The sequence below is a fragment of the Centruroides sculpturatus genome, unplaced genomic scaffold, assembly GCF_000671375.1.
Source record: "Centruroides sculpturatus isolate CEXI.00-Female unplaced genomic scaffold, Cexi_2.0 scaffold223, whole genome shotgun sequence".
Classification (NCBI taxonomy): domain Eukaryota; kingdom Metazoa; phylum Arthropoda; class Arachnida; order Scorpiones; family Buthidae; genus Centruroides; species Centruroides sculpturatus.
In genome coordinates, this window is record NW_019384416.1 from 732104 (window position 1) to 758470 (window position 26367).

Consider the following 26367-nt stretch of genomic DNA (forward strand, 5'->3'; position numbering starts at 1 on the left):
TACTGTAATTGCATATTTTTTCATCATTGTGTTCTTCATAACTTTGCTGATTAATACTGTAAACCCTGTATAAAATAAATAAATAAACCATACAAAAATAGACATGTACATTTGTTTTTATTTACATTAAGATCCTGATTTTATATTATTAACCTAAATAATTATTTTTTAACTTAGCCCCAACACTCAGAATCCATGAGATGCCACTGAACTGTATTATAATGAAATTGATAATTTATTTCAATGAAAATAACTGTTTAGTAAATATTTTTATGTTAAATAGACTCATAAGTGTTAGAAATAAAAATATTAGATACTAATTTAAAATTATATAATAATAAGAATGCTTACGGGAATTTTAACACCTAACAGTTCAGCATTTGTTATAATTGACTGTAATTCTCGTAATCCTTGTTTTGCTAATGCTGCTGCCTAGATAATAATTTTAACAAATTAATAAATTAACAAACTAATCTTAATTATTTTTATTATNATGACAAATATGTTTTCCTTAAAATAAGTTAATTTTAAAGAATGTTATGGGTAGAAAATTTTAAATTTGCTTAAAAATCTGTCCTTTTCCAATTATAAAATTATTTGTTATTAAAAATAGTACATTAAATAACTAATTAACACTGTTTATTAAAAAATTAATTTGTTGCCTTATAATTTTCCTGAAGTAAAAATAGAATGTAAATGGATAGTATTCTTTATATTCTATTTGTGCCTCCAGAAGAAGAAAAATTATTTGAAATTCATCATTGAGCTTTATTTTTAACACAATGTTATGTAACATGCTGTATACTGTTTCTAATATCTTTTTCAGCTTTTAAGTCTTAAATAAGGCAATGTTATTAGTATAGTTTCATTAAAAACTATATATTATGAAGTTGTAGACCTCAAAAATCCAAACAATATTCTTGCTTGGATGTAAAAATTTAGATGTAAAACATCTGTGTGCAATTGCCTCATATGTCAAGCTTATTTTGTAGTCAGTCACTGTGGCATTTGCAGGTTTACTTATTTGTTATTTGTCATCAAATGAAACATTTGTATAATGTCAGCATATGGGAATTCAGTACACTCTTGCTAATCTATATTAATTATTTTATAGGTCATTCAGATTAGTGTGTGTGTGTAAATACAAAGTTATTAAATGTATAAGAATACATTTAAATATAATTCAGTTTACAATGTTTTTGATGTTATAAAAGTGAAAATATTTGCTTAAAAATTTTTCTTTCATTTTCTAATTCTAAAATTTTATTTGAAAATATGTTTTAAATGGAATTTAATCTTTGGAAGTAATATTTTAACAGCAATATTAATACTTCCTTGTGTCTTGGGATTTCTGTAGAATTTTAAAAATGTATATTGGTTTGTTACATCAATACCGAATTTTTAAGTTACATACTCGTTCAAGTTCTAAATTTTAATAGTTGATTGATTCCACATATTTTAAAATATATTAATAGGAATTATTAAATTGCGAAAATCCTTTACATCGAAATTTAAACAGAAATAAAGTCGATCGAATGTTGAGCTATGTAAAGTTCTCAATGGGATGTTTTTCTATGTTAAACAATCTTTTTCGTTTGCTTAAACTATTTTTGAATGAAATTTGCTATTTATAACTATTCGTATTAAAAATATGAAAATAAAATTTATTATTTTTGAATTATGTCGCTTATATTCAGCATATAGGATGTAACGAAACTCCGTGCCAATATTTTAGAAATAGATTTTAGAAGAGAGTCAAAGACAAGCTTAAAATTCCGTGTAAACATTTTAAAAAATTCCTCTTCGTTTTCGAGATCTGACTTGCCAAAAAAAGATACTTTTCAAATTTCCACCAAAGTTTAAAATATTGGAGTTGCCAAGGTTTTAAAATAATTTTATACTTTTTTCACTTTTGTTAACGGGTTGAGGTATGCAGGCCTTATTGTAATAAAAGTAAACAAAGCCTTATTCACTTTATGATTTTGCAGTATCTATTCGTTTTATAGTATATTAAAAAAAAGTTGAAAATCGAGGATTTTCAATGTAAATTTACTTTTAATAACGTTTTGTTTTTAGAACATTAAACAGAATAATTTACGAAAACTATTCAAAATATCCTCCGCGGACAAGAACGTTTACTTCTTATAAAAACAATTGAAGGCCAATGCTTATATTAAAACAAGTTCAATTTCCATGTATTAAAAAACGGAAAAATTTAACATTGAAACTAAAGTTTCAATTTGTACGCGTTGGCAATTCTTTATACAGTGTAATTTTATATTTAATTGTACTTAAAAACCATTAATTATAGATATATACATATATTTAAACTAGTTAAATTAGTAGAAACTAATAATGGGAACGATGCATTCCACCATAAAATGTGATGCATTTGTAAAAAAAATTTATTTATACAGAATTCTGTATTTAGAATACGGAATTACAATGTGATATTATTAATAATATCAAATTGGAAATACCGAAATTAATACGAATATTTTATCGCCACAATATGCAACTAATATTACATTTTTCTAAAGAATTCAAAGTTGCGTTAAAAATAATGAAGAACAACAACAACTTATACAGACTAATTTTCTTTTAATCCAATGAGAATTTCATTATTACTCTAAAATTAAGTTGCAATATGGAAAAGTGGGTTGAAAAATGTTTAAAAAGCAGGTTATATATATAGCCTATATATCATTGATCGTTTTGATCTTGTGATAAATTGAATTATGTTTTAATTAATTTATATTTTTGAATTTAGGAGTTGGACTTAATTTTATACCTATTATAAAAGGGCGGATGTGAAATCTAAATAATAATTGTGTAAACTGCTGCAGGGATTACCGATCGATATCGTCAAAACTAACTAATTGGCTTATAGAGAAGTTAGGTATAGTTTTAAAGCTTTTTAGGAGTGCGTTATTAACCTTTACTTGAGCGAAGGATAAAGTGCACTGTAATCAATGAGAGAGCAATTAACTAAATAGATAAGATAGATGCAGTTTAGTTTCTATAGGTCATTATAACCTATAAATCTTCAGGTTTATAAATATACACGATAAACTAACGAGATATAGTTTAAAATGACCTGTAGGGGTGTATGGGATGCGATAAATACATTGAAACAGTTTTGTCTTATTCTAGACTAAAAGCTAAAAGAAAATATAATTTAAAAAAAATTTAAATCAGTAATATTTATCCTTTTAATATTAATTTATCCTTTTTTTTCTAATGTCTTTTGACTGTAAATATATACTTTTGTTTTTATTGTATTATTTTATAGAAAAAAAAATTAAAATACTAAAATATTATTATCATGAATAATTGAATCAAATTTAAAATACTCAAAGTAATATAAAAATAAGTAATGAAAATGCATATTTTATGTTGTGTTATTTTGTTACATTATTTATATCTTGTTATAAGTGCTTTAAAAAATTATATGAGCAGTTCGTAGGATTAACTTAATTTACGAAATAAAAATAAGTTTTCAGCTCATCTTCCCCTTTTGGAAGGTTTTTACATATAATATTATTTAAATAATAATAATATAATAGCGAAGTATTATTATGATAGCTCGCAAGAGAAGATATTAACTAAAATAAAATAGAAAATATCAATTCCTTAAACTTATAAATGAAGATTTTTAATTACTATTAGTAGAGTTTATATCCCAATTAATTTAATAATTATCTTTTTTTTTTTTTTTTATGTTATTCAATCATAGTTACTAAGTCAAAATTTTAAATATCTTAAAAATTGGTTCTCCCTTGTTAAAATATTTATTTAAAATAGTTTAAATATTTTATATACGTATTTTTATTAGAAATAAACACCAGGCATTTTATTCAGTCGTTTTCATGCGTGTTTAAATTTTTTAAACTATCGAAATTAAATTCTGAATTTAACCCACACTTCACAGTATTTTAAAGTTTCTATCGTAGTTATTTTATACATTGCAATATGTCATTTTTATAAATGTAACTTATTTGAATATAGTCTATTTTTATTTTTCTCGACTGGAAATATAGCAAAGGAATAGGGAATAAAACAACTTTATGAAATATTTTTACGTCTTATTTTGCAAATAATCTAATATAAAATATTTTTTTAAAAAATATTATTTATTCACTGTGCATATCACGTAATTTGGTTCTAAGTATATTTTCATGTTATTTTTCTCTTTCTTTATAGGAAAACATATTTCAAAATTTTGTTTATATCTTATTATCTTTAAAAGATTTCTATATAAGAATATAAATATTCAAAATTCTGTTGATGTAGCCATCATTTCGGACACGTTACATATATGTAAACAGAAATCATCTGATCAAACATGAAGAACTATTTTTCACTTTATGAAGATTGAACTGCTAAATCGGATAATTTTTATATTTAAACTTACATAGAAGTCGGAAAGTTTTTGGAAGTCGTCAAAAATATTTCTAGTTTGAAATAAAGAATTTAGTCTGATCTTTCATTTTATTTAACGGGTAAAATTCTGTTTGTCAGTTGTCAATTTTCATAACGAAGAAATTTGGCCGAATATTCTTTTAAGATTATGATTTTTAACATTTTTCGTTTGAGAATTTTTATTTAGTTTCAATTATAACAAGGCTGAATAAATTTTATGCATAACTTTTATTAGATCTTGGAATTTTATAAAGTAGTATTGTTAAATATGTATTTTTTTTTTTTTTTAAATCGATAACATGATCATACGCGAATGGATAACATCTTGCTAAATTTAAACAATATGGTTTTGAAAATTTCTTATTTCATATTAGTATAATTGATGTATAAACTTTGTAATTTTGAAACTTGCTTATCGTTCTTTTGAGATGAAACTAAAATTTTTGTAAGACTCAAATTTACTGCTAGGTATAACATTGTAAAATATTAATATATAGGCTATATATATATAAGAAACGAATTTTTTTCCTTAAATTTAATGAGAGAGAAAAGCTCTTAGACGTATTTAAATAATTTTTTAAATTAAAACACAAAAANATATTAAAATTTTAACACTTTAAACCTAAAATGTTTTGATGAACTTGGAATTCGCTGATGTAAGTAATCGTTAATCTACATAGCATTTTATTCTATTGTTTTTAGCCAGTGTACACAACTAACAGTTCTAACTTTTAAGAGAAACATCTTACACTGATCATCATTAAATAATAATCTTATTCCAGTTTACCTTAACCTACCAAAGTACATGATAATACTTCACCTACATACTCAGTTTCTTATAAGTATATTCGACCTTACTAATGGGTTTTTTATGTGAAGTTAAAATCATAATTTTATACGAATTCTAGTTTTTTTTTTTAAATTTTATATTGCATTCATTTAAATAGAGCTGTAGTACGAATATAAAAGTTTCTTTTATTGCATCCTCGTTATATTATTTCAAAAGATTTTTATAGTTTGTGAAAATGTAACCTGTTTACTTACAAATAACTTAACTTCTTATTTTTTTTTTTTTTCTTGTGAATTGAAACCAGTTAAGAGAATTATTATGGATCTTAGTAAAATTTGGGTTTATTGAGTCATGGTCGTGGAATGAATACACGAAATCATTAATGTACAAGTTAACAGTGAAGAATTCTGGAAAATACCACCGACGAGAGAGAAAAAAATTGTTTACGTTAAAAACATTTTACATTTAAAACTATTCTCAATTTTTCAAAATAAATATTTTGTAATGTTAAATTTAATTATAATTATTGTTTTGTTGTTTTAAAATTAACTGATTTTAATTATTTTAAAATTGTTTCTTCTTATATAATAATTGTAAAAGTATTTTTTTGTTTAGTAATTTTCTGTTTTATAATTGACGTAATCAGTAAGTTCTTTTATTAAAGCGCATTTAATAAAAGTAATAAAAATTTAATTAAAATTTATTATTTTAAATAAAAGAAGCATTAATTACATCAAACATTTAAACGAACACATCTGCAGTGAGTTGTCTCGAAATTTATTCGAATGTATTTTTATACAGAATCAAGAATATTTTTAAAATTAAGATTTATTTATTGAATATTTTAAGTAATGAAAAAGTGTACCTTTTCAACTCAGCAATGTAAAAATGCATGTAATTTCATTTCATAGCTTTGTAGGTAGAATTCGTCTAAAAAAATGTAGTCTTTGACCGAAGGAAAATGTTTATTTCAGTAAAACTCTTTCGATATTTTTATTTATTTTTTGACATATCTAATATTTCGCTATTTTCTTTTGTGTGTATTGCAGATGAAAATTTAAATTTTGTCTTGCATTGTATCGATTTTTGTAAAAGGCACGTACAATAAACGCATTTAATATAATATTTGCAATACATAATAGAAAAATAATGCACTTTCGATAGTGTAAAATACTTAATTTTACTTAAAAGTTGACTGATTAACTTCAAAAGTGTTTACTTAAATATAGCTATAAGTAAAGTTTATTTTAGATTAATTCAAACAAAATAGTTGTATAAATACGGTTAAATACTACGTATAACAGAGTATAACTACAACATTATGGAAACTAAAATATCAAGCGTTGCTTTGTATTAATTTAACATAAAAATAATCGTTATGTCCCAAACTAGATTTTAGCGGTTCATAACTTTATTAAAAGTTATAAACCGCTAAAATCCTGTCTTACTTAAATATTTATAAATATTAATAATTATACTATACATATAATTTCTGTAATTTATAAAAAATAAAATAAATAAATAACTGAGCCCTCAAATCACGCTTATATATGCGAACTCCTAAAATTGTAGGAAAATCATTCCACAATAGCAGTAAGAATCATCAGTTTCTTAGATAAAACGTAATGAAAATAAGCAACAACGTAATAGTATCTCGAAGAAGAATAGCTGCAGAAGAATTAGCTAAAAACATGTCAGAACCCTAGTTACAAATATAAATAAATAAATAAAATATAACACTGATTATAACACTATATATTACACAGTTGAATCAGCTATTAGTTTCATTTAAAAAATGCTTTAGACTGTTTGAGTAGATTATGTTAGGGAATCATTGGGGTGCTTTTATCCAAACATACACACTCAGAAGCAGTATAAAGTCTCCAAAGTATAATCTACATCAGCGGTCTCCAACCTTTCTGACCTCACGGACCACTAAACTCACAATTCTGAAACCCGCCGACCACTATCATGATTTTTTTTTAAAAGATAAAAACATCTATGGAATAATGATTATAAAATTTTACTTTATTAATATGAAATTTACTTGTTTAATTATAATAAATTAGTGTGAANTATGAAAAATCTTTTACGTGTTACTTCACAGTTTTATATAGGCCTATTTATGAAATTTTAAAAGAAATTTTTGAAATTTCCAGAATTTAATTTATTATACGCAGACAAATAGCACAAGAATGACGAATTGTAATGTATAAATTGTACGTTAATTACTTCATTCAAAAGTGATTTTTCCGAATATTAAAATGTAGAAAATGTTATTAAATTATAACATCATTTTCTGGATTTTCAGCTAATCCTCCCAAATGAGTTGGAAATGTAACATTATGGAAAATAGGAAACGAAACAAGTTATCCGTCATCGCGATTTTGGGTTTGTCATTTCATGAATATTGTGGAATTACAACAGGCAAAGCATGATGACTGATCATTTTCTGCTGTCAGAATGACAGTCGAGACACTAATCTTTTGCACTTTCGACATAATCGCCCTAATTTACACGTTTCGGTTTAATTAAATTAATTAAAATAGAGCATCGAATTCGACGGATAAGATTATGCTATTGTTTTATTCAAACTTTGATTATAATTATTGATTTTTAGCCACAATGCTTTGCCAAATTTATTAAAATCGTGTCTCAAATTCAACTTTACAGTTTGTCACTTTTGGGATAATGAATGTGCTCTGTTTTAATCATTAATTATTAATTTAAGTTTGTCTTTCTCACTTCTGATTTAATACTAAAAATTTGCATTTATAAGTAACTAATATTCATAAATATTTTAATAGGCCTATATATATTTTTTAAAGAAAAGGACGGCTTGCTTACAATCGGATTAAGACAATCTTACAGATTTTCTATAAATTTTTTCTTTATTGAATGTTTTATCGATCATTATATATAGATGCTGACCAATGTTTTCTTTGATGTCGATATTTTATCGATATTTACGGAAATTCAGTCTAGACTATGTAATTCGATTTTTATTAGTCTACTCACAAAGGATGCGTCTCATGCATTCTCTTTTATTTCTTATTCCTATTATCGTGAAATTATAAATAATTTATAAACAAACTTACATCTAAAAAAGATAACATAACTTGATTTTATTTCGGTACGTAATGGGCTTGTAATTCCGTTAGATCACCGGTTCTTTAGTAGATTTGTCAAGGATTTGATATTATCTGCGGGCGAGCTTCTTTTAATAGGTTAAATGAACCCGAAGGTATCGATTAAACATGCATTTTGATGATAATTTGGCTAAGCTTTCATTTACATTTGCGGTTAGTCATCTACTCACCCAGACGTACTGTAGCATTTAATGTTTATAGCTTTACAAACAAGCGTTTATTTATATATTCTTTTTATTGATAATCGACATTAAATTCGTTTTAATTATTAAAAGAATCTGTTGGAAAATAATTAAAGGAGATATAAAATTGTAAAACGAAATCTGAGCTTTTATTGTCGACGTAATTGCGATTGTATTGTTTCAATAATAACAAAATACGAGAATCGTGTTGACTTTTTTTTTCAGTTTATTAAATATTTTTCGAGTTAATTTCGTGTTAGAAAATAATTTCGAGTGTGTTTATACCGATAGGGAATTCTCGGAAGATGTTTTAAAACAATAGACGTTAAAAATTAAATTCCAGAATCTCACATTGTTTATATAATGAAGCGAAATATTTTGTGTGTCGAAAGTTTAAGGATAAGATTTATTGTTGTCTAACGAAAAACAAAGTTAATCTTTATATAAAACATATTTTTATATTAGAAAGAGGATTTTAAATGGTGTTCTATCGTTAATTACACAATGTAAAATTTAGGAATAGAAATGTAAAGGGATTATTTATAAATATCGCAATTGAAATGATAATATTAAAATAAGCTATACAGTGGTTAAGTTGAACGTTTTGATTTCGTAATTAATCATCTGCCTGTCCTTAAAAGTTCATTCAAACCAGATGAAATTTATCAATTACGAAATTCGAGAAAGTAAGTGTCGCCATCTGTGGGAAAAAGTTAAAGTTTTTGTATTTCATCCTTTTATATTATTATTATTATTATTAATTATTAAATGCTTAAAATATTCAGGGAATTAACCGTCGCTCGTAAATTTTAAACTTTTGCTGCCTTATATTTTTATTAATGTAGATTGATTTTTGTTTACTTTATTCAGAATTTTATTACGAGGAAAATTCATCATAAAAAAAATATTATCAAGCTTAACATCTGTCTTATTTATTCTCTATTTATAATTGTTAAAAAGTAATGTAATTTTATACTTCTTAATAAACAGAAAAGTAATTAATTTTGTATATTTAGTAAAACGGTAATAATTTTCACTTACAGATAAAGGAATTAGCGTTGTAGATAATGACGTTAATTGGTATATATTATAAATTAATCGCGCAGGACTCCTATAATTAAAAAGTAACAAGTGAATATATAAATTAACTTGTAAATAAATTAATTTAAAATATAATAATTTACGTTCATTTATTTAAAAAGTCAATTATTTCTTTAGTATTCGCTATAAATAAGAAAAATTTCGTTGCAAGTTTCAAATGAGTTTATTTGTTGTCTTAATACCATAAGAGGAAAATATCATTATTTTAGTGTTGCATGAAGTATAGTAGTTTCGATAAATTTCTCTCTGCTTTCCTGGAGACCTATCATTACTCTTATCTAGGGATCCATGACCTATTTTGTCTCGAGATTTCTTGTCTACATTAATGTAATTCTCCTTGGATGGAAGAGAAATGAGGACGCAAAATACATTGTACGCAAGATAGATACATATAACAAATGAAATGAAAGGTTGATATGAAAATGTAAAGAAACTAATGATGTCGATTACCGTGTTAACGATATAAGTTCTCGTCTTGAGGGATACATTGACCGTCACTAACTGAGCCCACCGAATGAAAACGTACTAGAAAACTATTAGAGATAATAAATTACAATGTTATAAAAGCTTCATCGTAAAACGCTTCATAAAATTCACATTTCGAATTAACTACATAAATTTCTAGCCGCATGTTCGAAGCTTCGTTCGTATAAATCCAATATCGTTCGTTTTGCCATCATAAAATTTTCCAATTGATTTTGTCGCCTTTTATATTATTGCATTCTAATACATTTCTGTACATTACTCCGTTGTTCTCCTTCGATTTAGCGTATTAATGATCTCTCTGTGCAATTTTTTTCGTGTTAAAATTTGATATTGATTCATAAATTTGCTCTTTTTTCAATCGGTGTTCGGATCTTTTGTCATTTAATTTTACTTTTCGTGTAATTTTAATGACTATTTAACTCGGTGAAATTTACGATTTACAAAAGATATAGATTCTTATAAAAATATATTTATTGGATCGTTCTGTGAATTTAATACACATTTCAGTTTTGAAATCAATATCGGTACTTTATTTTATTTATTAAAGAAGTTTAAGATGTAGAACTTAAAAAAGAAAGTTCTAAAAATAACGAGAAATTTATTAATGTATTTTTGCTGAAATAAAGTTTTTATCCTTGAAATTTTAGCTATACGATAATGTACTGTACAACAATTTATATTCATGTTTGCATGTATCCTTAATTATTTAACAGGAAAATCTGGAGATCGAATGATATTGATTCCAGTTTACTATCGTCTTATCTGAAAGGGTTTATTAAACTTTTTTTTTGTTTGATTGAAAGCTCGATTAATAGAAGGTTGTCACGGAACGAAATTTCTGACATTGCAAAAAAATTGATTAATCTTATTATTTATAAATATTTAGTTTAGTTCTTGAATCATGCTAAAAAATTTGTTACAATGATTGAAAAGAATTAATTAAATTTTTTCTTCGTTATTGCGTAGTAACTTTTTAACTTTTCCTCATACAGAGGAGTGATTAAATATTAAATAGAAAATTATACATTTTTTAATTTAAAAATCTTTTTTAATGTATAATTGATATTCATATATTATATCTTTCTTTGGATAAATAAATAAATAATATATTAAATTATTTTGACAAGATTCAGAATGCGTAAAGAATCGTAATGATAAAATTTAAATCATAAATGGAATCGGAGAATAAATCAAATTGTAACCCACCCACGATATTAGATGTCGTCATAAATGAAAAATCATAAGTTTAAATGGAATAAAATAAACTTATAAATGAGAAGGCTCAATTATTTTCGAACACGTTTTATTCGAAGGGTAAAATAAAATTCAAATTAAACCCTCGTCGAAGCAGATTCCCTAATTGACAACGATCCAAATTCTCTCGATAAAAGTTGTTTGCCGCACTTCCATCCTACCAACTAATTCTCTCCTATTAACAATCATGTGACACCGATCCGGTAAGGGTGAAACTGCGTCTGTCACTAATTAGAGGAACCACGGGACATCCTCTAATGTAATTTTAATGAATCCGGGAGCAGGAATATTAATGAAATCATCATGCGCCCTGGGATCATTAAGTTTACATTAGATTATTACATATTTGTCCGCTAGGGTGTGCTGTAATTACGAGTCTCAGTCCGCCCAATCAGGCGACAACAGTTCTCCATCCCTTTCGGTGCCCCCGTCCTTAGTTGTCTTTTGTCGTCCTAATTGTCATCTTGTCGTCTTTGCCATCCAAAACGTTGGCATCGTGCGTGACTCGAACAAGGCGCTCCACTAGTTCTATCGTTTCGGAGATGCTAGAAATTGGTTCGTTGTCGAATTGTTATGTTAGCTGCCTTAGACAAGATCTTCTTCATCCTCATTTCAAATTAATCCGAGGAGAAAAATATTTGGCCCCGTTTAAAAATATATAATCTTTTATCTCATCAATTGTTTATACAGTAGTAGAAATTTTTGTCATTTTTGGTATGTCAATATAAATTTAAACCTTATTGATTGATCAGATTCATTACGTTTCTTTATTCTCACCTACGAGGCTTGTTGTTCTAAAAATTATTTCGGCTTTAGTTTTTCCTTCATTTTACATTTATAACTTAATTTTACTCGATGTCGAATTATGGTTTTATAAGGCTTAAAAAACACGCGTGTGAATATTATTTCTGTTGTAATTAGCCTATAAATAAATTGATGGCTTATTTTAGATAAATTAATCTAAAATTCATAATTAAAATGTTTACGGAACGCAATAGAATTTTGATATAGAAATATCTAATGTTTGTCTGCGAAACTCACGACGGAAGTAATTTGTTTAGAAAGTTTCAAGATTCTCTGTCAAGCACTCGAAAAACTGTTTCCATTCGATCTTGTAGCAACGATTCGTGTTGCATCATATCATAAGGCTGCGAATGGAGCAAAAAAAAAAATAATTCGTAGGCCTAATTTATTCGGAAACGGGAAATTTGTCTACTGTTTTATCTCTTTCCCGATATATTGAGGTTAATCCAGATTTATTTCTTGACGATTCTGTGCCACTGCAGAAAGACGGCGAAATGCACATAAGAGTAGTCTTATTCTATTTATATAAAATTATTTTCGTATTTGAAATTAGACACTTCTTAAAGTTGGAGCGAATTTTCTCCTCACGCTCTATCTCTGGATTTCCCAAACCGGGTTGCGGGATTCCTTGGGGTTCCGCCGGAGATATGAGAGACCACCATTTTATTCATTCCCTTTTTTGGCCTCGAGGGTACCGAGCGGTCTTTGGAAAAATACAAACCGATAGTGAATCTCTTGGCGAGAGGGTGAAATCCAAATTCATAAATCGATATGATAGATTTTTTTTTTTGAAACACGATAAACTAAATTTAAAATGTTTCTCTATAACGCTACGGTTTATCATTCTTTACCACTCCGTAGCTTTCAATTAATAAAATATCGATGTGCCATCGACGAGAGAATTTGAACGATTCATTTTGTATATGAGATTTTTGTCTCTAACGAGTCCTTCGTCTTCGGATTTTTACTTTCTCTACGAAATGGAAAATGCTTAATGAGTTAACAAAAATACTAAATTAGAAAAATTTAAGAAAAATTTCGATTTATCAATATTTCATTTAGCACGATAAAAGTAAAGTTAAAAAGCATTGTAAATTTTCATAGTTTCTAATCGTCTATAGCCTATTTTTATCCACTTGAAGACAATAATTATAGTTATCTATCGTAAATTTCTGTGTCTTCGTTTATCTCATTTTACTTAATGATTTTAATTTAAATACTTCCGAGATGTTATTTCATAATGAATATCAAATATATTAATGTAATTAGTACAGAAATTTGAAACATCTCAAAAGATAATAATTATAACGCAGTTTTCTAAGGAAGTCAAATACATTACTCTTTGTCAGGAAACTCTTTTATGTATTGTTTCTCCAAGAATGATGATTGATGATTAAAAATAAAATGATGTTTTACTAACGAAAATAACATTATCAACAACATAAAGAATATAATTCTAGTATCGGCTGTTAAATAATTTTTTTTTCTTTTGTAAAATTGCATTTTGTATTAAGCCGTCTTATCGGGAATTAATTATAAAAGATTGGTTTTGTAATTTTTTGAAAAGATTATAGATCCTTCCCCTCTCTCGGATAGAAATATTGTTGATAAAAGAATTGAAAGTAAAATGTTTTCCATTCATTTAATTATTTTAACATGTACTTTCAAGTTTTTATGATTTATAAATAGTGAAGTTCAGCATTTTTATGAAATGATATATATGATTATTACATATATATAACTTTTATAAGATAATTTATCAAACGCTTTAATCGCTATAATAGTCATTATTCTTAACATCTGATCGCTGTCAACTATACTTTTCACGATAATTTGTAAAATGATTGAGTGAGTTTTTCTCTCCCTATAAAATCAACCCATTTGAATTTTTCCGATCTATAATATATAGGCCTATATACATATACTTTTTTATTTGAAATATTTCTTTTACTAACTATAGATGATTTTTTCCCCTGCCATCTATTTTAACGAAGCGCAGCACGTCTGCTCTTAATTGCTGACTTTCTCACCTCTGATTCCATTAACTGGGTACGACAATTGGGGTGGGGTGGTACTCTGTGCACGTGCTGGAGGCGTGGAGAGAATAGTTTTCTATTGTCACGTTATACACGACTCTCTCTGACAAGGTGGAGGGTGCATGGGTGATGTGAAATTCAGAGAGGGAAAACTTTTTTTTTTATTTTCTTTGACGTTTACCTTTCTCTCTTTTTTCTTATTTCTAAATGCGCACTGCTGTGTATAGCAACTAAACATGCGATTAAACTTTTATTTTAAAATGTTATCCTTATATAATTGTGTGTTTTTTAATATTTTTTTAATCATTTCTAATTATGAAGTTTATATAAATTTATTATATTAAATTGAATACCAAACATTGCTTTGTTTTAATGGAAGATACATGAGAGAGAGAATTTTTTATACTGAATTGAAATATTTGTAATTATTTGTATTGTTTTATCGATTTAAATATTAAAAATCTGATTTTTTTTGTACGTTGGAATATTTATTTTATATATGTATACGACATAAATTTCAATATATATTATATACACGTTGAAATTTATCTCGGTTTTAAGATAAGAATTTGTTTGTAACAGTGTTTTAACTGCAAGAGAATTGTAGAACAAAAGGTCATTGTGGTCGGTCGGACTCGGATAGGGTGGACCGTTGTGATGAGAAAAGGGGATCGATGGGCCCAACCCGGATTTCCTTGAAAAAATCTTTTCAAAGAATGGAGTCTTGGGATTTGATCCCGGATTCCTTTAGCGTTAAGCTGAAATCGAATCCAGGATTTTGTCGGTGGCTTTACCACCATCGAGAAATTTTTTATTTTTTTTTTTTAAATTGCAAGAACTAAATTTCACAAGATGGCGTCATTCGAATTAATTATTTCATATTTGTCACGAGGAAAGGCGAAATTTTAACGACTTATTCATTGCGTGTTAGATATCACGTATACCATAATTATTGAGTTCTGTATAATGATTTTAATGCTGATGAATTATTGCTTACTATAATAATAAATCATTAAATTTTTATTATTTCCTTATTATAAATGAGAAAATATTAGTAAAAGGAAATTTCTGGTATAAATTATGAAATATTTTCTGTGATTAAAACTTTAAAAAAAGCAAAGATTATTTTTATTGTTCAGGAAATTAAAAATATATATAAAATAGACGCACGAAGGATTGTTTTGGGTAATTTTTGTTTTTTTTTTTTGTATATTAATTGACATTACATTTTATATATTACAGTAAATTACGTAAAACGGGTTCTACCAATTTGTTGCGTTTGGATCTCAAGAGAACAAAATACATTCATGATTAAATGTTAAAATGCAAGTTTATAATGCACTACTTGACGAACGAAAAATCAAATTTTTTAAATTTTGAACAGTCGCGAATTTTTTTACTGCCGCTCGAGATTTTTCATTGAGTTAAACGCAATTTTATGGACAGGTTTGAATATTTTATGTTTTTTTAACTTCTTTCCCCTCCAATTATACTTATCGACTATTTATTTCTTATATGAATATATAATAATTGAATAATGTATATTATATTGAGATAAAACTAAATGAATTGTATGTTTTGTAGATCACAGACCTCTTACACAATAATACCAGCGTTGCAGAATTGAGTAATGAAGAGAACTCCAGGCCGAATGAAGAACTCACCCGACCCCAAAGGTGTACATCCGGAGACCAGCTGAGTGATGTAAATGTCAATATTTTGTTCTTCCTAACGATTATCGTAGTACACGTTAATCATTAATGGAATTTTTTGCAATAATAATAATAATAATCTTATAAATTCCTGTTGTTATTGTATTAAATTTAAAAAAAAAACATCTCGACTTCTGCCGATGTTCTTTGATTCCATATCTCTTTTTAGATGATTAGATTGCCAATATATATAAAAGAAAAGGGCAGTAATGCATCTAATCTGCTGAGAGATCTTCAATTTTTTAAATTTAGGGCCATCCAAATTTTAGCATTTGAGGGACGAGAAATTGAAAATCTGATGATACAGAGTAGATGCTGTCACATAATGGATTAGCTGTATATTTAAATTCGTTTGAAAAAAAACACAGTTTATTTTAATTTTAGTTTTTATAAAGTTAATTTTGTCATCTGATTAGAATATTTCGTTAGTTACGAGTTTAAATTCTTCTGATAGCTTTATCTCAATAATTATGAGAACAGAATTTGTATTATCACAACGCTGAACGAGTGATAAATTCTCTATTTTTCTCAAAATGTAGAATTTTTCGTACTTCCTGTTGTGATAAAATAAGATGTGTCAGAGACATGTGAGACATTTATATTTTCTTAAAATATAAAATTAAAAATATATATAATTTTAATATATAGTCTATTAATTAATTAAATTAATTAGTATATAATTTTTAAAATTTATATTTTAATTGCAGATTTAATTTTTAATTGTTAAAACGTATATTACATTTTTACCGTGTTAACAAATACTGAGAATTCTTTAAGAAATATTTTAATTTTTGTAGCATTAATATTTGTAAAATATTTACTAGAAGTAAGATAAATATATCTCATAGTACATAGGTAATTTTTCTCGTAATAGGTAATAATTTTACCCGTAAAAATCCTGTGTAATTTTAATAAGACTTATTCTTAAATACAATAAATGCTCATATATTAAAATTTTAACACTTTAAACCTAAAATGTTTTGATGAACTTGGAATTCGCTGATGTAAGTAATCGTTAATCTACATAGCATTTTATTCTATTGTTTTTAGCCAGTGTACACAACTAACAGTTCTAACTTTTAAGAGAAACATCTTACACTGATCATCATTAAATAATAATCTTATTCCAGTTTACCTTAACCTACCAAAGTACATGATAATACTTCACCTACATACTCAGTTTCTTATAAGTATATTCGACCTTACTAATGGGTTTTTTATGTGAAGTTAAAATCATAATTTTATACGAATTCTAGTTTTTTTTTTTAAATTTTATATTGCATTCATTTAAATAGAGCTGTAGTACGAATATAAAAGTTTCTTTTATTGCATCCTCGTTATATTATTTCAAAAGATTTTTATAGTTTGTGAAAATGTAACCTGTTTACTTACAAATAACTTAACTTCTTATTTTTTTTTTTTCTTGTGAATTGAAACCAGTTAAGAGAATTATTATGGATCTTAGTAAAATTTGGGTTTATTGAGTCATGGTCGTGGAATGAATACACGAAATCATTAATGTACAAGTTAACAGTGAAGAATTCTGGAAAATACCACCGACGAGAGAGAAAAAAATTGTTTACGTTAAAAACATTTTACATTTAAAACTATTCTCAATTTTTCAAAATAAATATTTTGTAATGTTAAATTTAATTATAATTATTGTTTTGTTGTTTTAAAATTAACTGATTTTAATTATTTTAAAATTGTTTCTTCTTATATAATAATTGTAAAAGTATTTTTTTGTTTAGTAATTTTCTGTTTTATAATTGACGTAATCAGTAAGTTCTTTTATTAAAGCGCATTTAATAAAAGTAATAAAAATTTAATTAAAATTTATTATTTTAAATAAAAGAAGCATTAATTACATCAAACATTTAAACGAACACATCTGCAGTGAGTTGTCTCGAAATTTATTCGAATGTATTTTTATACAGAATCAAGAATATTTTTAAAATTAAGATTTATTTATTGAATATTTTAAGTAATGAAAAAGTGTACCTTTTCAACTCAGCAATGTAAAAATGCATGTAATTTCATTTCATAGCTTTGTAGGTAGAATTCGTCTAAAAAAATGTAGTCTTTGACCGAAGGAAAATGTTTATTTCAGTAAAACTCTTTCGATATTTTTATTTATTTTTTGACATATCTAATATTTCGCTATTTTCTTTTGTGTGTATTGCAGATGAAAATTTAAATTTTGTCTTGCATTGTATCGATTTTTGTAAAAGGCACGTACAATAAACGCATTTAATATAATATTTGCAATACATAATAGAAAAATAATGCACTTTCGATAGTGTAAAATACTTAATTTTACTTAAAAGTTGACTGATTAACTTCAAAAGTGTTTACTTAAATATAGCTATAAGTAAAGTTTATTTTAGATTAATTCAAACAAAATAGTTGTATAAATACGGTTAAATACTACGTATAACAGAGTATAACTACAACATTATGGAAACTAAAATATCAAGCGTTGCTTTGTATTAATTTAACATAAAAATAATCGTTATGTCCCAAACTAGATTTTAGCGGTTCATAACTTTATTAAAAGTTATAAACCGCTAAAATCCTGTCTTACTTAAATATTTATAAATATTAATAATTATACTATACATATAATTTCTGTAATTTATAAAAAATAAAATAAATAAATAACTGAGCCCTCAAATCACGCTTATATATGCGAACTCCTAAAATTGTAGGAAAATCATTCCACAATAGCAGTAAGAATCATCAGTTTCTTAGATAAAACGTAATGAAAATAAGCAACAACGTAATAGTATCTCGAAGAAGAATAGCTGCAGAAGAATTAGCTAAAAACATGTCAGAACCCTAGTTACAAATATAAATAAATAAATAAAATATAACACTGATTATAACACTATATATTACACAGTTGAATCAGCTATTAGTTTCATTTAAAAAATGCTTTAGACTGTTTGAGTAGATTATGTTAGGGAATCATTGGGGTGCTTTTATCCAAACATACACACTCAGAAGCAGTATAAAGTCTCCAAAGTATAATCTACATCAGCGGTCTCCAACCTTTCTGACCTCACGGACCACTAAACTCACAATTCTGAAACCCGCCGACCACTATCATGATTTTTTTTTAAAAGATAAAAACATCTATGGAATAATGATTATAAAATTTTACTTTATTAATATGAAATTTACTTGTTTAATTATAATAAATAAGTGTGAAGTTTGTTGCCGCTTGTTCGAAATAACTGTATGAATTCTTGGCTCTATTCCACGAAGGACGACAATCGCATTCACATTATTTACTGTTTATTATTTATTGATAAATAATTTCGTGTTTGTTTTTAGATTCGAATAAAAAAAACACCGAATGAGTGAGAAAAAGCAACCAAGCATTTTGCATTTCTTTTGTAATACTTCACGTAACCTTGAGTTGATCGATGTCCAAATTTCTTTAAGCACCACTAAAATTTTCTCGTGGACCATCAGCGATCCACGAACCGCTGCTAATGTATATGATATATAAATATACATATAAACTTATATAATTTTACTATTTTTTTATGTTAACTTATGTTGTTATCATTATTGTAGACTAAACAAGTGATTGGGAGCTATCTTTTCATTGATGATAAAATAGTTTTAAATTTAAAACATATACTCGCTTATCAAACTTTGAAAACAGAATTTTATATAAATATATAGAGATTCTGTGAAACGAAATTCCAGAAAAAACAAACTCCGTTTACTTTCATTCATCTTGATGATGGATAAATGAAATTCTAAAGTTCTCATTTATCTATTATCATATTTAAACAGAACTAAATATATTTATAGAAAATAGATGATTCATATACGTTTTATAAACGTTTAATATTATTTCTCAGAACCGACTTTAAATACATTTTAATTGTAAAATTACACTTATCTGTTGGAGATTTATCTCAATTCTGTATGTGTTAAGTTAGTTTGTGTGTAAACTTAATTCCTTAATTATAAAGACTGAAATAAACAGTAGATTTTTCTAAGTTCTTTTTGAATATGCTAATTATCTTTATAAGAATTCAATTCGAATTTCGTGATTTAATGCTTGGATAGTTGATTCGAGTTCTAGCAAATAAATGATAAAATTTATTTTCAATAATAATAGATCGAATTATTGCCCAAATAATAACTTATCGGTTTTTGATTTTGAGAAAAACGGCATTTACTAATTAAATAGGAGATGTAAAAAGCTAATAACGTTCCTCTATTAATATAAAGAGGGTCGATTGTTGGAGTGATTATCTCATCAAAATTTATCAAAAATTAATACCTGCGAGATGATTCGCTTAACCTCATAAGACTGTTTATTGATATGTAGTAATTGTTGTGTCAGTCAAATAACATGTTGCACCGTGAGATGGCATCATCCACTTAACACCTCTTTCTCTGGCTGACATCCAAGGTCAGGGATTACTTGTAATCTGTCAGATCGATTTAACAGTTCTTTTCTTTCGCAAGAACTCTCCTTCAATTTTAGTTGATTTAATGGAGCATACGTCTATTTTCCCCTTAATTTTTAATTGATAAGTTTGCGAAACCATTTTATAATAGGAATTACATATATTCTCTCTCGTCCCTCGTGGATGCAAATGCAATAAAGAAAATGGCGCGACGTGAAAAACATGAATATTATAAAACTTAACATTTATTTATTTATTTTTAATCGCATTTTAAAAATATTTTTGCTCTCGATTCTAATTATGATTTGTCGTTTAGGTGTAGACCATAGTGTTTACGGCTAAATAAATCCCGTTAGATTTGTATCGTGTTTTTACAGAATTTTAAGAATGGGAAGTTGTCGTATTTGGTGGAAAAATTACAAAAATCATTTGTAAAAATAAATGCTGTTTCATTTTTATTTATTTATTTTATTTTTTCCTACTGCAGAATAACTTGGTGGGAATCGTGTTCGATCATCGAACGTGACTTGTCTATGTAGTTGTTACCGAGCAACCGTCGGTTAGTAACTACACGGATTTCTTTCTTTTGTTCTTACGTCGACGTAATGGAAGCGATGTGAGCTTGCGGGATGCCGTTGTCATGACAATACTTTTCGACCAATCGGTAGCCACGTAGGCGGTATCGGTGTCATTGTAATGAAATAGGGCGAGACAACTTGTTATTATAGTGTCATAGGTATGGCTCTATTGACAAAGGCAAATATTCGGCGTGTCTGGTAATGCACGGAATATACTTCTGGATAAATCTTTTTTATTTCTCTTACTAATCGAATGGAGTAGCATCGACGTATAGTTTTTACACGAGAACTTTTTAAAAAGCCATTCTCGTACGACTCAATTAAATTTATTTTAAATGGCTTTTTATCTCACCTGCCATTTAAAGAATTTTTAACCGTTTTTAGTCGCTAAGTAAATAAATTTTATCGTCGTTCCGTCGAAATCCGTGATGGAATGCCACCCCTCGTCGTTCTTCTACACTTTGCTTGCTTTTTTTTTCGAAAGAATTTGGGTTCGGTCCGTTAATCCTTATTCTATGAGACGTCGAGATTCCAATCGTGGCCAATGCGATCGAATGGATAGAGACTAGCCGGCTAAATGAATCGTTCTATTAATCCTGTCGACATATTAATTATCAAATTACTTAAGAGAGAAATGCTTTATTCTAACGTCGATGATTTGATAATATTTGTATACTGTAGTTAAAATATTTTTAATATTGCTACCGTATCTGCTAAGTCTGTTACTAAATTATGTCTACTAAGTTTTTTTAGAAGAACCTCCGAGAATACGTTCGTATAAAATTTACTTCGAGCTGCCGTAAAATTGGTAAGATTTTAATGCTGAGAAGTAGTTTTGACAACTCGAATTGTCTTTAAACTTTTAATTATACGTTGCATTAATTAGAATATTATTATATTTTTGTGCAAAATTTACAATCTGTAGACGTAGAGCCTGTACGCGAGGTTGGTTTTCTGAAACTTTTCACGTAATATGTCCTTTGTGATTCGTCGGAGATTTGGAGCGATCTTGTTATTCTTTGCTATTGGCATGGCCGCAGAGCTTTTCGAGTTGTGTTGGTGACTCGGTGACCGGTCCCGTTGGGAACCATGCGAATAGCCCAGGTGTCACAAAATCCACTTGGAAAGCGCCAATCTATAAGTTCTTTTCGAACTGGCTTACAACTGATCTATAACTTGTTTGTGGCTAATGCTACTCATTTGTTAGAAAAATATTTATATAATATTGCTTATTATGAAATTTATAGTTACAGTGGAAGGAATTCGATAAGAATTTTTCAATGATGTAAAGTTCTGTACTGTCGAATTTATCTTTACATCCATTTGTTTGCAATTAAAAGCTTGATTTAGTTAAATTCTCTTTTACCTTTGTTTGCTTTTTATTATTTAGTTAGTTTGTACTTGGTTTTCAAATATATTATTACTCGCTCAGTATCTCGGCTAAAGCTTTTTTTCTTTTTTTAATTATTTATGAATTTCAATAAGTATTGTTGCGAATATATTCTGTATCTGGCCGAAAATATTCTCTTATAAATTAAATGCACTTCATATTAATTTACTGAGCAAATCAAGAATCATAAATATCATTATGACTACCTTTTCTTATTTTTGTTCAACAGTTTTTATTTTTTCTGGCAACTTTAATACTAGTTTAGCGTGAAATCGTAATAAGCCAACGCGTCATTAGATTTAGAAATTCCAAGAATGTTTTGTTAGCTAATTATTCCATTTTCATTATTAGCAATTTTAAACACTTGCTTTTGCCAAATGAAAATGTTTAAACTTCGAATTTTACTCAGTTATATAGATAAATAAATGAATAAAAAGTGATGAAATTAGCAGTTTCCGTAATGATCGAAATGACAGTTGCAGTGCTTATAAATGTTTATTCTTCTGTTTTGGTAGAGATCAAAATAGTGAATAACACTAAACTATAAGTAGAATATAATGGTAGAGTAGAAATAACCAGTAGTCTGAAATTGGAAATAAAATTTTGGGAGTGTCTTTGATCAAAATTACATTAGCTGTTCTTTAGTAATGAATGTTTATTCCTTAGTTTTTTATTGTTTATATTTGAATAGTTGTAAAATCATTAAGTTACGATAAAAATTGGAAGGAAAGAATTCGCTCAAGTAGAAAAAACAAGCGAAGCTGTTATTTAAAAAGCAGCGTTAGATTTAACGTTATTTTATGAGAAATCTAATTGATTGTTTCTTCATTAAATATTAGTATGTAGTTAAATAAATCTGGAAGGTTTTAAAAAATTACGAAATTGCATTCAATTGCAATTCGAGTACAATATGAATTTATTTGGAAACTCAATTTCTTTACTTTTTGCGCATCTCAAAATATTTGTGTTTCTTCATCGATATTCACGTTTAACTATTGTGCTTAGTTATAATTTGATTTGGAAATAATGTTTTGGAGGCAGAATTAAACATATTTATTGTATTTAAAAGCATTATTACGTAAATATGCTTAAATGATGTCTTCGAAATTTAATATATTTTTTTATGATTTTATTTGAATATGTTTAGTCTTGTTAATTTGAAGACGATGAAGTGATGATAAATATTAATATTCCCGTACTGTACATTTAACATAATTTATTAAATTTTGCCTACTTCCATTGGCATGATTTCAATTTTTAATTATTTTTTTTATGAGAGTAAACTATATACTCACCGATTTATTATTAAAATTGCCATAAGTAACTTTTAAGTTCAAATAAAATGTAATAAAACACAATTACTTGTTGTTGTTATAAATTTTTTTTTTATCGTACTTAAATCTCGATTTTCTCTTACAGGTAAGCAGCCACACTAGCTCAGAGCGTGGATATTTGGTAAGTTTATATTTAAAATTTATTCGTAGAGATCGTTTTCCTTAGATTTATGAATATTTAATAATGTTATTTAGTTTTGAGCGTATATTTCAGGAGGTATCAAAATCACATTAATAAATTATATTCTCTTTGAACTAAAATTCGTTTAACGAGTAAATGACATTATATTGAACATTCAATTATTCTTTATAAAATTTATGAAAAATCATATCTAAATAAATAAATAAACCAAAACTTAAAAAAGGCAGTGAAGAATTTATTTAATAGACTACATATATTTATTAGAAGACGATGTTATACTTTATCTGTGTAACAACTTCCATGCTAACTTTTCGTTTAGAACGTAATATTTACATATTATTGTGTGTCTGACCGTTTCCATCATTTCAATTTATATTCGTTATAGGCTGTTTACGTTATAAATTGAGTATAAAATACTGTACTCATAAAATGCATTAAGGTCAGTTTTCAGAATTTATAAATATACAAAGGTAATGAATTTAAATCTTATTTAATAGATAAAATAGCTTTTTGTTTATTTTATACGTGTACAGTTGTTTCCCCTTTTCTAAATATAATTAAATAACTGTTAAATTTAAAAGTATTTTATAAATATCAACATTTTAAAAGTAAACAAATAAATACTGTGTGATAAAACAGGAGTACTTGGAATTAACAGCATAGACCTTAATTAATAGATTACTCCTGTTCTTCTAATGTCTACATGCCTTAAAATTTTGTAAATATAGTATATATAGTATATGATATAATATATAAAAAGGTTCCTAGACTACCTCCACATGAGCGAGAATACAAATTCAACATGATATTGAATGATAAAATAATTATTATATAATTTCTATATAAATCTGAATGGATGTATCTGTGTTACCAAAGTTTAAAGTTTCTTTTGTCAGATAACAAGTGTAAAATTATGTTAGCAGAAAATTTTAATATTTATTTTCCATTGCGTGCTATTTTAAGTTGTCGACATACACTAAAATATAATAGAACAGCCACATAATGATCGAAGAAAGAAATTCCAACGGAAAAAAGAAATTTCTGTAGTAGAAATTGTTCCAAAGCTTTTATTTTTTTTTTTAAAAACGATACACCGCAAATTCTACAGACGTGAATTTATGATAGCATATGTTAAAAGTTTGAAAGTACTTTCTTCCTTGGGAAAATTCTATATTGAAACTGATTCTTGGTTTGGTCATTGAAGTGTTTCTTTTTCCCTTCGCTGTTTAACATATTTTAACCAATCGTGTTCGATTTCTTTTGTCGAGTTCACTGAAATAAAAGTTGATACAGTTTTTTACAGAACATAAAATTTCGCATTTAAACTACGAATCAATCGATTTAACTTTTGCTTCTATTCGGTGAATGCCCTTAAAAATGCAAATCATTAAAATTTATTCTTAATGTATCAAAACTTTAGTAAAATTTCGATAAGATAAAAGAAATATTAATAACGAATCTCTTATTAGAGTTTAAATTGTATTTACAATTGCATTCGATTATTTATTGTGATTTTTCACTGCTTTGTTGTGTAATTAATTACGATTTCTCGTATATATTTCTTTCAAATTCGTGATCTAAAGCAGAATAACTGAGAAATTATTTATTTATGAATTTCGAGTTGAATAGTTTTCGTCTTAAAAGTAGTTACTTATTCGCATTTTAACTCTTTAAAATTTAATGGCACATAAAAGCAGTGTATTAAATTTTTAAATTGATATGATATATTTAGATAAAATGTAGAAGTGAAAGGATGTTCAATCTAAAGCACGTTTTCTGCCATAACAGATTTCACGGTGAGACTCTCCTCAGATGACAATATTGTTAGTTGCGAAGCAGTCATTTTGGAGAACGTGTCGTCGTCTTAATACTCCTAAATGCTACTAACCGATAAGATTAAAATAATAATTAAAGCTAATTAGCTCTTGAAAGAGTTGTTAATGGTCAATTAACCTCGTTTCAACTCATTTTGAAAATTTGTTTATAATTTTTAATTTTCCTTCTCTTTCGCTGAATAAATTTTGTGTTCTTAAATTAAAATTAATAAAATTAAATAAAACTTGGTTGATCGATTATAGCATTGCTACTCGTTTTAAGCCCTTTCTAGTTTTATTTAGAAGCCATCTTGTGATTTGTTGTAATAATGTTGTAATCTCCAGGCTGTCATTAAGTTTGACAGATATGACGATTGGTTTCTGTACGATCACTAGGCTCGAAGGAAAATTCGAATTTTGTATTGTTTTCCGTCTTGAAAATTAATGTATTCGTTAATATATTCATACTACGGGATCTTCTACTCTATATGATATGGATTAGAAGTGCTAGGAAATCCCGTTCTCATAATTCCTAAATTTTTAATTGACAGGCTACAGCTTATTCGAAATGTATAGATATGTCGTAATTTAATATACTAAATTAGTTCTAGCCGTTTCTCTGTTTATCAAATTAAATTATTCAGTGGATTATAAACATTATCATTTACCTTTAAAGTTATACGTTTCCAGTTTGCTCGNGCGTTTGGATCTCAAGAGAACAAAATACATTCATGATTAAA

At 26.7% G+C, this 26367-nt stretch overlaps 1 protein-coding gene across 1 annotated transcript in view; it reads left to right on the top strand.

Moving 5' to 3' along the window:
• The window catches only part of LOC111619195 (fibrosin-1-like protein), a 328918-nt gene that overhangs the window by 287831 nt on the left and 14720 nt on the right, over positions 1–26367 (top strand). The window contains exons 3-4 of the mRNA XM_023360884.1: positions 15809–15928; positions 23757–23792. Coding sequence (XP_023216652.1) covers positions 15809–15928; positions 23757–23792 — 156 coding nt within the window. The remainder of the gene's footprint in view (positions 1–15808; positions 15929–23756; positions 23793–26367) is intronic.